This window comes from Acanthochromis polyacanthus, chromosome 16 (assembly GCF_021347895.1).
Source record: "Acanthochromis polyacanthus isolate Apoly-LR-REF ecotype Palm Island chromosome 16, KAUST_Apoly_ChrSc, whole genome shotgun sequence".
NCBI lineage: Eukaryota > Metazoa > Chordata > Actinopteri > Pomacentridae > Acanthochromis > Acanthochromis polyacanthus.
Window position 1 is genome coordinate 25,981,453 of NC_067128.1, and position 13,837 is coordinate 25,995,289.

The 13,837-nt window shown below is 37.6% G+C and overlaps 2 protein-coding genes and 1 long non-coding RNA gene across 6 annotated transcripts in view; 1 reads left to right on the forward strand and 2 right to left on the reverse strand.

Annotated features, from left to right (window-relative positions):
* tagapb (T cell activation RhoGTPase activating protein b) overlaps positions 1-2,845 on the reverse strand; it is a 33,913-nt gene extending 31,068 nt beyond the window's left edge. Inside the window, exons 1-2 of the mRNA XM_022205138.2 lie at positions 2,605-2,845; positions 640-725 (exon numbers count right to left, since the gene is read on the reverse strand). Coding sequence (XP_022060830.2) covers positions 640-725; positions 2,605-2,715 — 197 coding nt within the window. The 5' untranslated portion in view covers positions 2,716-2,845. The remainder of the gene's footprint in view (positions 1-639; positions 726-2,604) is intronic.
* Positions 1-13,837, reverse strand: part of LOC127537755 (uncharacterized) — a 329,554-nt gene that overhangs the window by 315,009 nt on the left and 708 nt on the right. The window lies entirely within an intron of this gene.
* si:ch211-278j3.3 (E3 ubiquitin-protein ligase RNF19A) overlaps positions 7,359-13,837 on the forward strand; it is a 28,433-nt gene continuing 21,954 nt past the window's right edge. The window contains exon 1 of one of the 4 annotated variants that reach the window (XM_051960915.1): positions 7,359-7,620. The gene's annotated coding sequence lies outside the window, so the exon portion shown is untranslated. The remainder of the gene's footprint in view (positions 7,621-13,837) is intronic. The other 3 variants (XM_051960914.1, XM_022205134.2, XM_051960913.1) reach the window with 3 other exon arrangements.

The following is a 13,837-nucleotide window of genomic DNA, read 5'->3' on the forward strand; positions in this document are numbered from 1 at the left end:
AAGTGCTTTAAGTGCCCAGAAAAGTGCTATATAAATCTAATCAATTATCATTTATTTAACTGGAATGTGTCTTCTCAGAGACCATTTTGGTTCATGATAAACTCCTACTCTATTTCAGACTGAATTTTGGTGGCAATATGTTTTTAATAAAGCACAAGAAACCTAAAAAAAACCCACTAGAATAATGTGTAATATTTCATACAATCAATAAAAAATAATTGTCAAATAATAAATTGGGAAGTAAATAATTTCCTAAACGTATAGCTGGGGTTTATTTTCTTGGCAGGACTCTCTTGCATTCTTTGAAACACGTAATTTTTTTTCATCAACAACTTCAATGTTCATTAGATTTGTATGCTTAAATGACATAATTTTAACAATTAAGTATATTTAAATGTATAGCTGCTGAAATGACACAAGATGTGACCTAGGTGGGCTACTAAACTTTACCATTTTAATTAGATTTAACTTGATTTTAGCCCAGATTACTTTCCTCTCTCTTATGTCTGCTACATTAATTTATTCTTCTCTTTCCTTACATTGCAAAAAAAAAATTTAATAAAAAATGCAAAGGTTCAAATACAGCTACTTAACCATTAGCAAATGTTCAAAACACGTTTAAAACAATGATGTGCACACCTGATGGGAGACCATGGAATCCCCAAAGCTTTCTCAAAGATCAGAGATGGAGCAGACCGCCGTCGCTGAGCCAAGTGTCTCAGGTGCTGTAAGAAAACATAAGGCATGTAATATACCAATATATATTTACGCATTTTGTCACACCTTTCTCAGTTCCCTAATTTGTGGCACACCAGTAGCACTGATGAAAACTCCAGCCTTGTAAATGGGGGTAATGAACCTAAAGTCTGTCTGCAGCCTAGGGTCTATGGTCTGCAGCCATGAAGAAGATACATAGGAGTGACGACAGAGCACAATGAGGTTTGGTGAACACTGAAGGAAGACAAGAACACATTGTGCTTGTTGGGATAAAAGTTTTCTTTTAAAAATCTTCCAGATGGCAGCTTGGATAAAAGCGTGGTTGGGTGCAAATTGTGCAACAAAGAGTTTTCTCATCACCTCAATGCAACACATGTTGCTGTTAGCACCAGAGCTAACGCTAGCTACAACAGTCTTACTACCGGCAAATTTCTGATGGTGTAGCCGTTTCATAATAGATGACTTTAGAAGGCACGGAAAGTGTTTCAGTTTACAAAAAGTCTTAAAATGTTGAATATAATTGCTTTAATTGCATTTTGGGTTTGCAGTAATCTGTGAATGTCGCAGACAGATGAAAAATGCAGATAAATAGAAATGAAAAACATGTTTGTAGTTTAAGTTATTACACTGCCACAGAGGCGGAGCCTCAGCAGATAACTTAAACCAAAATAAGTCTGTCTTTTAATCAGTTCATTATAAACTTTTAATTTTTGAAAAAATATTTTTGTTTATGAATAAAAAATTTTATTCCTAAAATAGAACCATCAAAATGATACCATTGTTCAGACCCAGAAACTATGAAAACAAAATTAATCTATGGATTTTCAACTTTCTGAAGGTCCTTGAACGCTTTTGTTATGTGTCATATAATGGAAAACCTAACTAAATCTAGGCTTTAAATCATCCAAATAATTTTTTTCTATATGTCCCATTTTATTAATTTGACAAATTTTAAATTATAAACACGTGAATGTCCATTCTTTGATTGAATGATCAATCAAAATTTAGTTGAATTGAAAATAATTACTTATTATGTCAAATAGCAGACCATAGACTAAATGCTGCAGTTATACTTTAGGTTCATTACTGCCACCTACTGGGCTGGACTGTTCATCAGTGTTACTGGTGTGCCACAAATTAGGGAAGTGAGAAAAGTCCGATTAAATGCGTTATTTCTTCTGTAATTAATTAATAGAAATTAACGTATTAAAGTTCCAGTATATATTTACAGGTAAAGGATTCTTCTGTCATCTGCCACACTTGCCTTCCATGGTTTTCCTGGTCTTTTGATGTTGCTGAGCTCACCAGTTCATATTTTTGAATGTACCAAACAGCTGTTTTGGCCAGACCTAATGTTTTTGCTATCTCTCTGATGGATTTGTTTTGATATTTCAGCCAAATGATGGCTTGCTTCACTGATAGTGACAGCTGTTCGGACTTCACATTGAGAGTTGATCTCACCAGATTCCAAATGCAAATACCACACTTGAAATGAACTCGACTCCTTTTATCTGTTCTTGTAAACAAAACAATGAGGGATTAACACACACCTGGTGTGTTGGTCCTTGTAAAAGGTGAAGGGCACATATAAAATGTGTTGTAATTCCTTTACAGTTCAACTAACTTGGATGTAAATTAAAGCTGAAAGTCTGCACTTAAAGGACATCTTGACTGTTCTATTTCAAATGCATTGTGGTGGTGCACAGAGTTGAAATGCTGAAAATTGCATCAATTTCCAAATATTTATGGACCTGGTTGTAAATGTCTTGAGGCAGGCACTCTTTCAAACATGTTAAATTTGGGGTCAATTGAACAGATTCACACTTATAAAACATCCCCAACAAGATCATCTTCACCTTTGCCAGTCGATCGTGGACCATTACTCACAGGCTGCAGTGAAGATGTCGCATCATCACAGCTTCCTCTCCTCATTGCTGTAATTCCATGATATAAAGGGTCCATACTGGTGCCTCTGAGCAAACTTCTGCTGTCCTGCATTGAAGTTTGTTTAGTTAGTTTGCAATTTCAATTTGTAACAAAGAAGAGAAGCACTTCACGTCCCAGTTTGAATGTTCTGTTGTGAATACTCTGGGGAGCTGCTGCAGAATGATGCCTGTCCTGGACAACAGCCTCCTCTATCTTGTGCTAATGAGGGTTTGAACAATGCAGGCCTGACTGAAACACAAAAGAGGAGACAGGTTTTTGTGCCTGACCTGGACCTGCAGTGCTACCAACCAATCCCCAATCTCTAAAGCCCTCTTCATCTCAGCCTGTCCTGTTACACTCCAGTGGGGCAACTTCCACCCATAATGAGATCTCTGTGCATTTCATCAGAGCCTGGCACCTTGTACCCATTTCCATGCCAGATTGAAATGACGTGACATCAGAAAAATAGGATCCCGGAGATTGGCCCCACATTCCTCATACAGAAAGAACTGACACACACACACACACACACACACACACACACAAAGATGTACTCCCAGAGTTGATCTCTTATGGACCATTCAGGATTTGATTTGAAGGTCCATCTTGTGTTGCATAAGTGTGTGAGTATGTTTATCACTTGTTTTGCCATAGAAACATATCCTCCTCTACTTCTCAGACAACTTAAACAGCCATATAGGACATTTGTCCCATTTTATGACCCAGAGGAGATTTACCACAAATGATGTGGTAAAAATCACGGTTGAAAAATAAGTAACTAGTCAATAACTTTTAAGATGTGACATTGCTATGATAAAGGTTTGGTTTAGATGCAAACACAACCTGTTTACGGTCAGCTGAAGATTGTGACTGGATTGAACAAACGTACTTTGTTAAGGTTAGACAATCCCACTTTGAGGTTATGGGGGTGGTGGGGTGGGTGGGTCATTCCATCTCAAATGTGCAGAAAGTTAAAGTGAGCGTACGTGTGCAGTCAAGTCCATAAATATTTGGACATTGACACAATTTTCAGCATTTCAGCTCTGTACACCACCACCATGTATTTGAAATGAACAATCAAGATGTGCTTTCAGTACAGACTTTCTTTTTTAATTAGAGGGGATTTACATCCAAATCAAGTGAACAGTGTAGGAATTACAATACATTTTATATGTGCCCTCCACATTTTTTAGGGACCCAAATTAATTGGACAAACTAACACAGTCATAATTCAAATTGTCACTTTTATTATTTGGAAGACTTTAACCACTTGTCTTCAGTTCCTGCTTGTTCTTGGGGTGTTTTTCCTTCAGTTTTGTCTTTAGCAAATGACACGCGTGCTTAATTTCATTTCATTGTATTTATTCTTTATTTCAATCATTTGTAAAATTTAAAAAAAATGTTTTATGTAAATACAGTCTCCAAACAAGAATGAAAGGGAGCAGAAAGAAGACACGTTTTATTTTGTCTGCCCTTTTCCTTTATCCCCAGAAATCAATTTCAAAAAGCAAACTTAAAAACAGGTCAGGAGGTTGACTTGGCCATGGCAGAACAATCCACTTCTTTTCTTAAAAACACTGTGATTGCTTTCACAGTGTGCTTCAGGTCATTGTTCATCTGCACCATGAAGCGTCGTCCAGTAAGTTCCGAAGCATTTGGCTAAATACGAGCAATTAAAATTGCTCAAAACGCTTCAGAGTTCATCCTGCTGCTTTTGTCAGCAGCCACATCTTCAATAAATTTAAGAATTTACCTTTAAGTATATGTTCCAATAAGCATGTGAATTTGAGAGATATAATGGTTGTTTCACTGTCTCGAAAATGAAAAATATGGCCATGTTCAAAAATGTTCTTATTTATATTTAAAGAACAGTTTTGAAATTGCGTAACTCAGTTCTACTTGGATTAGGCTATTTAGTAACAGTTTTGTTTGTGTGTACAATGTGTCATGTGCGTTGAATCAGTTACAAAAGTTTAATGAGTGTTGAATCAGTTATGAAAGTTCAATGAAAATAACTTACAAAAAAAGGTCACCAAGTATTTTGATAGTAAAATATATTGTACAGATATATATTCTATGTTTTGTATTATTGTATCATGACTGATAGCATCCATACTTTGACATATTGCTCAATTTTACAGATAATGCATAAATCATGAGGTAAATCATTTTCACTTTGTATGACTTCAAAAGAAAGACTTTCATTCTAACAACTCAAACATACACAAAATTATTTAGCAAGCAATTGCCATAATTCTGAAGTTGTTTTGCCTTCAGGAAGTGTTCATCTGCTATATCAATACAGTTTACACATTTTTATAATTGCTAATTCATTCAATTGGAATTCTACTGAACAAAATACGACACTGAATTTATTAGACATTCCTTAGTAATAAAGACAAGTACTTTTGTCAGATACTAAAAAATAAATAACTGTTGTATTTTTAACCCATTAACCTACAACAGCTCAGTTCATTAAACAAAAACAATGTAAATGCTCTAGTCAATAGCATTATTACCATTACCATGACAGCTGATATGAGTAAACATACTTGCACATTAATTTTCTGTTGTCCTCAGTCCTGCGGTCCATCCTCAGCTCAGAATAACATCTATACATTGTCCTTTTGTATCACTGTGACTCAAGGCTGTTTCTGTATGGAGCTAAAACCAGTAAACAGTATAGGCTGTCACTGAAAAAAGAGAATTTGTTATTGAAAATAAAATGTGTTATGGAAAATAAAAAGTCACTGAAAATGAAATTATCATTAAAAATGAAGTTGTCTTTTGTTGTATTTTAATGTGATTTCATCCACAATTTTCAGATTTTTTCTTCATGTTTGTACTTTTAACATTTAACATTCAAAAAGAACAAAATTAAGGTTTTGGAGGCCAAGTCCAGATTTGAATCCAATTGAAATATCATGGCAAGATCTTAAAAGGTCAGTTCGTGCTTGAAAACCATCCATCCATTCTCTATACACCGCTTAATCTTCACTAGGGTCACGGGGGGTGTTGGAGCCTATCTCAGCTGAGTTGGGCGAAGGCAGGGGACACCCAGGACAGGTCGCCAGTCTGTCGCAGGGCTGAAAACCATCTAATGTGGACAAATTAAAACTCTTCTGCAGAGAAGAGTGAGTCAGAAGTAGTCCTATAGCGTCGTAAAAGAGTGATCAAAAGCTACTGCAAACGTTTAACAGCAGTTGTTACCGAGAAGGGTGGCTCAAATAGGCTTAGAGGGGCAATACTTTTTTTCACATGGGGGATATAGGTTTTCAGTAAATCTTCAATAAATCATCAACTTTCAAGACTTGATCAACCTCCATTGCAGCAAAACAGTTAAGCTGCTTTCTTGTTCCCTGAAAAGGGCCTTTTTTGTAACATTCTAAAATGTACATTATTTTTCAGTTTTGGGTAACCTTACCTTTTGTTTTTATTAAAAAAAAACTCTGGCAATTCACCACTTACAGTTGTACCATTTCAAGCTATCCATTGGCCTTGAACTACTTTCAGTTTTTAAAAATGGAAAGAATTGGAGCATTCAAAACGTTTGACCGGTAGTGTATATATATTTAAGGTTGTCCTGACTTCACCCTAAATCAGCTGAGATAGGCTCCAGTGCCCCCGCAACCTGCTTTATCTTCATTAGGGAATGATAATGATAATACGATAATGATAATAATCTTTAAATGACTCAATAAATCAGCACCACAGCCACTTTGGGGATTCATCCAAAGACAACATGGCAGCAGGGTCACCAGAAGCTCCAACAACAACAATTGCAAAATAGCTTACCGCAAAACTACATTTGGACAGACAGCCTTTTCAATCAAAGGCTGTCACATCTGGAGCACATTACCAAATGATATTAACAGGATGACAGATTTTAAAACTTTTACGGTAAAAGTGAAGCATTGGCTGAAAGAAAACCAAGAATGTACCCACCTATGAAATCTATAAGGTCTGACTGTCTGTGATTGTGTCATTGTGTGTGTTTGTGTGTGCGTGGGTGGGTGGGTGGGGGTTAGGTTTTTAATGTTGCCTGTGTTGTTTTTATTTGTGTTGTTGGTCCTTTGACCACTTTTACTTAAAAGCCCAACCAGGGATGGAAGTTGTAAATTAGCTGTATGCTACACACTCTATATGTAATACATCTGTTCTATGTGCCCCATGATAATTGCATGGTCCCTGATTAAATAAGATAATAAAATAAAAAAAAATAAATGATTGAGCAGCGTATAAATAATGGATGGGTGGGTTTATGGCAGCTATTAATGATCACAACCTTTATTTCATTGGTATAGTACAAACTGCAATAGTTGTTTTTTTTTGAAAAAAAAGTTTAAATTCCTCAAAGGGCATTTTAAGGACCTAAGGCACATTAGATGTTTTACTGATCCTGGTAAGATGACTCTTGACCCATTGTATATTTCCAAAACAATAAGCTGATAGATGGACGGATAGATAGACAAGCGTTTCTCTGTACTTAATATTATTGTACACTTAAGGAAGAGAGGAAAACCATAGCTCTTTATTGTGAGCTTTTGACCTCAAATGACACAAATTACAAAAAAAAGAAAAAAAAAAAGGCTGTCGCTTGCAAAGAAAAGCCTGTGTGTGTGAACTCCATTTGGCAATATATTTGACAACGTGTGACAAGCACTGTGTTTTCATGGGACTGGGCATTTATGAATAGGAGATGCTGGGATTCTGCGTCATCTCATTGGTCCATGTCACTGCAGTGTGCCTCCCCCTAGGCCGCTGCATCAGGAAAGACTCTTCATCGCGGAATTCCTATCTCGGCTGGGCTTTGCCCCTCACCCGTCTCGACTACAATACTAACCCCTTGCACAGCTTTATTTTGTGTGCAGCAGTGAAATGGAGGAGAAGGGGTAACATTCTGTTGCTGCGGTTCCGTCCTCAAGGGGAGGAGCCAGTTGTTGATTCTACGCTGCAAAAATAAGGCGCTGTACTGAGGTAAGATGCCGTTTACGTAATAGAAATTATCGTGTCCTTTTTCTGCTGCCTGGACGTACAGATGCGATTTCACACGGCTTTTTTCTAAAAGTATTTTTTAGTCGTGTACATGAGGGATACAACAAAGTGGAGATAATATGCGAATATGTAGCCTATTAAATATGCCACTCCCTGTAATAGCATACTGAACCCATGGAACCCCCCACACACCTAGAATGACCAAAATAATGGATGAAAACGTATACATAACTTGTAAATATGAGTGGAGGTTGCACAAAATTGCCCGTTTAATAGAATGTATGTTATTCCAACCTATTTAATTTCCAATTGCACTACCAGTAGAGGCTACAGCCTGTAGGCCTGGGTTATAGGCTACTGTAAGGTGCGGAGTTATAAGGATAAGTGCGTTGTAGTGGACTAAAAAGAAAAAATTCTTGAACAGTAGGTTATAGGCTTTCACCCCAATCTCTTACACTGAGATTCTTCAGTGTCATTAAGCAGACTATGGGCTTTCAGAGGGTGTTCTCATTCCATGTCGAGCACCACATGGTACAGAAATGGTATATGTTGGTCAGGGATGCCACAGAGCAGAAATGTGTGTGGGCAGACTGAGGTCACTGTCATGCCTCTCAAAGCCGCATTGCTGTTTCCAGCATCTGTCTACCCCATCCATTGTCTATACATACTTAATCCTCATTAGGCTCGCCAGGAGGGGGTGGTCTATCCCAGCTGACTTAGGGTAAAGGCAGGGACACCCTGAATAGGAACAGGTTACCAGTCTATCACAGGGTTACACATAGAGACAAACAGGCACACTCACATTCACACCTACAGACAGTTTAGAATTACCAGTTAACCTCCCATCACTGTGGGAGGAAGACTGAGTACCCAGAGAAAACCCACACATACACAGGGAGAATATGTAAACTCCACACAGAAAGATCCTAGTGGACAGATATTTATAGATATTTAATATTATATTTTATTTAATATTTATCGTCAGGTTTCCCACCACTGAGGTAGTGCTCAATGTCAGGGAGAAAACTGACCTGAACTAGTTAACAAATGTCACAGCATCTAAAGTGCATCTAAAGGAGAAGAGGAGATCATCCAAATTCCTAAACTTGTACTGTATTTTGTCACTTAGCTTGAAGTAGTGAATGACTTTAGGTGGCTAAATACATTGGGCATCTGGTTTTATATATGATATAAAAGTGTTGATTGGATATTTTCATGTTCAAAAGTATGGTATGCATTTCTTAGTAACCACATAAATTGTGGGAAAATGCCATTTTGTCACAAGGAATTTTCTACAATATGGTTCTATAATATGGTTTATGCAGAGGACAAAATTCAGCAAATGTTTGCTCTGGTATTCCAGAGGAGGGAAGCTGCTTCTCGGCAGAATCCAGATTGTATAATAATCTCTACTGTCACTGACATTTTGTCATCGAGAGTGCCAGGGATCTAACCCAGGGATGTTAAACTCATTTGAGTCCAGGGGCCACATAAAGCCCAGTTTGATCTCACTTGGGCTACACCACTAAAATCACAGCACAATAACCTATAAATAACCACAACTCCAACTTTGTCTCTTTGTTTTAGTTCAAAAAAGTACATTCTGAAAATGTTTACATTTAATGACTTATCTTTTTTTTACACAAAACATTATGAACACCCTGAAATTTCTTAAGAAAATCAAACTAAACTTCAATAGTATTATGCCTCAATCTATTATTTACACATTACAATGGCCAGATCGCAGTTTATCTACAAAGGAACAAAACATTTATTCACAGGTATCTGTAACTGAACAATCGAATATTTTACTTTATGATCACAACAACTTGTCATGGTCTGGAAATTTACAGTTTTACACATTTACAATTTGTAGTTAATGTCATCTAATTTTTACACTTTGCAAAGTCGTCCCACGGGTTGAAATCGACCATCTGGTGGGCTGCTTTTGGCCCGCAGGCCGCATGTTTGACACCATTGTTCTAACCTATATGTCATTAATGGGAAGAATAAAGTCAAGAATAACTTGGAATGAAACATGCATTAGATGACTCATTCCACATTTTGTGCAAGACAAAGAATAGACATTAACATCTGTTGCTCCCAATTGAACTTTACTATGAAGAAGTTACATTAGCAAGTTATCTATAACTTTTTGTTACAGTAATTATTCAGGACTACCTTCAAGTGTTTTGTAGTTCTGAAAAGAACTAAAAAGTTTCTGATGTGAGTCTGTCTTCATGCAGATAAAACAATAATAGTACACCATTGGGACAATAATCTGTATCTCTCTCTCTCTCTCTCTCTCTCTCTCTCTCTCTCTCTCTCTACCTGTATCTATATATTACTGTGGAAATGAATCCAATATTAGATAACTGTGAGTGGTCAGTGTTTCAACCTTTTAATATAAAGGTGAAATTGTCTGGAGTTTTCAGTGGGTGATTTGTATTATTTAAAAAACAGGAATTTATCAGATGTAAGTCTAAACTACACTATTGCTAAAGTTTATTGGGATGACTAAATCAAAGTTTTGACCTCAATATAATTTACATTTTGTGAAAGAGACTGAAGCAAGCAGATCATGTAACAAAACCAAACAACAATTTAGAGTTGAAGGTGTTTTGTGTGGAGGGGTGGCTAAAATTCCTACAACTTGATGTCCATGACAGATCAACAGTTACCAGAAACATTTAGCTGCAGTTATCCATGAAGAGGTCCTACATGAGGTCTAACACCTCCTGCCAGATATTATCACCACCTGGATGGGCAGCTGCACCAAAACGGACTTCCTGTTCTGCTTGTCTGAGCGTATATAATCAGAACCAGCCTCCCTCACCTGCAGGACACCTACAACAAATGGTGCAGATCCAGGGCCTTGAAAATTATCAAACAGCTCAGTCACCTCAGAAACAGACTGTTTTCCCTACTGCCTACAGGTAGACTATTCCGCTGCCTGAAGGCCAAGCAGAAAGGATGTGGGTTAGCTTCTTTCCTTCGGCCATCAGCATTCTGGACAACAACTAGAGCAATGACTTTGTTGGACACACACACTACCCTCATACTGCATATTGACATACACACATATTTATACATGCTTTTTACACATGCACACTTTTCACATTTCATGCTACTTCATTCACACAGACTATAGACACATATTTATACATCACAACAATGACACTACAGTCACTTTATATTGAAATCCATATATTGTAGTTACTTTATATTTAAATCTTTATACTACAGGTGGTAAATACATTTACACAACTGTACATATTGTTCTATATCTACACAGGCTCTGTGTTTTGTGTGTACCTACTGTTGGGAAAAATAAAGTGCTTTTATTTTTGCCTTTGAACAAAGGTAGTGTCTACAGATACGGACCCGTACCCGTAGCCTGTGGCCTACGGATACGGCACTTTACCTTATCATAAATATTAATGAGACGTGCATGGATATTAATGAGCCGGCTGATGAACGCGCTTTGTGATTGGCTGGTAATCCGACGCTATGGGTACGGGTCCGTACCTCTAGTACAGATGCTACAGGTACGGGTCCGTACCTGTAGCATCAACCATTCAACAGAGTCCGCTAACATTAAAGTGACTGACGTGCAGTGTCTGTGTTGACAGACGTAGAAAATACGTCAGGGTTTTGTTTAGGTTGTTAATATGTAATAGTCTGTCGCTACTTTTGAAGGTAAAAAATACTTGTAGTTTGCTGGCTGTTAGTTCCGCCATTTGTTTTGTTTGCTGTTTGTGCTTTATTAGAACAGGGTCACGTGAATAAAAAGTTTTGCTATTTTTAATAGTAGTGCTAATTTCAACCCCCAAATCGCTGCCGTGAAAAAGTCAGATAATGATATTTATAAGACATTATGCATGATAGAAAAGAGAACAGCAGATGAGTGATATGACAGGCTCGGCACGCAGATTCACCTCGAATCACGGAAGCGCCTTCATCACTCGGATTACCAAGCCGGCTCATTAATATTCATGAACGTCTCATTAATATTTATGATAAGGTAAAGTGCCGTATCCGTAGGCCACAGGCTACGGGTACGGGTCCGTATCTGTAGACACTACCCTGTTGAATGGCTAAGTTACATAACCACAAACAAATCTCACAATATCACAGTAAATTGAGTTTGTGTTTTTTTTAAATTCATGCCGAATTAAAGAGCTGCTCCTCACCATTCACCAGTGTTTGTTTCATATTCGACATCCTTAATTTTATCTTGTAAATTAGCGTCCGAAATTAAATGGGAACATTTGCAATGGAGTTCGTCAGCCGCTTCCACCACTGAACGCGGTAAACTAATTAATAGGAACTGGACTTCAAACAATTTAGACACGCGTCTAAAAGCATAAAAACTACATTGTATAAAGTATGAGAGGAGACGGTGTATTTTTGGTTAAATTATACAATGTTCGCCGTCAAAGTCTTTCATATAAACTGCCTGTAATGTGCAGCAAATAGTAGTTAACCGGCGCCAGCTCTTCAGTGACCTTAACGGGTCCGTACCTCGAGTACAGATGCTACGGGTACGGGTCCGTACCCGTAGCATCAACCTTGAACAAATACCACCCAACTCCATACGCTTTTACCTGACGGTCAAGTTTCGGACAAGATAGCCTTAAACTGAAAGACAGCATCAAAAGTCTAAAAATTCTTTCTGAACTGTACCTCTTAAAGTTCATTTTGAAATGATTTTCCAGAGAGAAAAACAAAAACTCAATTGAAGACTTCAGTTTGAAATTGTTCTTACCACATTAGGGGCGGCTGTGGCTCAGGTGGTAGAGCGGGTCGTCCAATGATCGAATGGTTGGCGGTTCGATTCCCGCTCTCGCCTAGTCATGTGCTGCATGCCGAAGTTTCCTTGGGCAAGATTCTGAACCCCGAATTGCCTACCAGTGACTGTTCCACTGGTGTGTGAATGTATACTGACTGATGTTGCAGGTTGATTAGCAACCTGCACATTAGTGTGTGAATGTGTGTGTGTCTGGGTGAATGGGAGCAATTGTTGTAAAAGCGCTTTGAGTACTCTGATGAGTAGAAAAGCGCTATATAAGAGCAAGTCCATTTACCATTACCACATTTATCATCAGTTTTTTTTGAATTGGTGTTAAAGTAAATTTGTCGTAGCAGGAAGTAGTGCAAGGCTTGTTTACATACTTCCACTAATTTTGTCTTATTTTATTGCATTCATTCATTCATTCTTTTTAAGTAGGAAGCTTTAAATGTGTAGCTTTAAATGTGTGTTTTTCAACTTGTAGGATCTGCTTTTTAGTTCTGGGTGTGGTTAATGTTACAGGCTGCAGGGCCTGGGGATGCACTTATGTAAAAGTTATTTTTAGTTTGTGGTACTTTCATTTTAACTGTTTAGATCAACTGTAACTATTTTCCAAGAAAGTGCACATTTTTACCATCAGTAATGTTACTGAGATGATGGATAAAATTATGGCGAGTGGAAAACAGACATTAGCTGAGTTTGTAAGCTAGTATAGTATTAGTTTTTGACACTTACTAAAGTGAATACTGAAATGCCTGAGATGAACCAGTATCTGAATAGTTGAAAACTTGGGTTGTAGCCCTAATACATGCATTGTATTGAGGTGCAATAGTTTTGCTGCAATAAAATGTTGATGCATTGTCAGTGATGGTGAAGATTCGATATGTAAATTCTGCCATTACAAAAAACAGTTTATATTAATAAACCTGACTCCCCAGAGGTGTTCAGAAGTGAACCAAAACTCAAAAAGATGCATGATTTCAAATTATGAATTGAAACAAGCTGCAGATAATGCTCTAATCATGTGATGAGAGTCAGCATTAATATTCTGGCTGTCTCTTTTACTTAATAGTAAATGGATGATTTCAGATAAAGGACATGACTTTTGATTTTTATTTCAATTCAATTTTACATATATAGTGCTCATTCACTGTCACCTCACACTTAGAAGAGCCCTGGTTTGCATTCCAGCCTGGGCCTGGGGTCTTTCTGTGTGGAGTTTGCATGTTCTTCCTGTGCATCTTGGGTTTTCACCAGGTTCTCCAGCTTCCTCTCACAGTCCAAAACATGCTGAGGTTAACTGGTGATTCTAAATTGTTTGTAGCTGTAAATGTGAGTGTGCTTGTTTGTCTCTATGTATAGCCCTGTGATAGACTGGTTACCTGTCCAGGGTGAACCCTGTCTTCG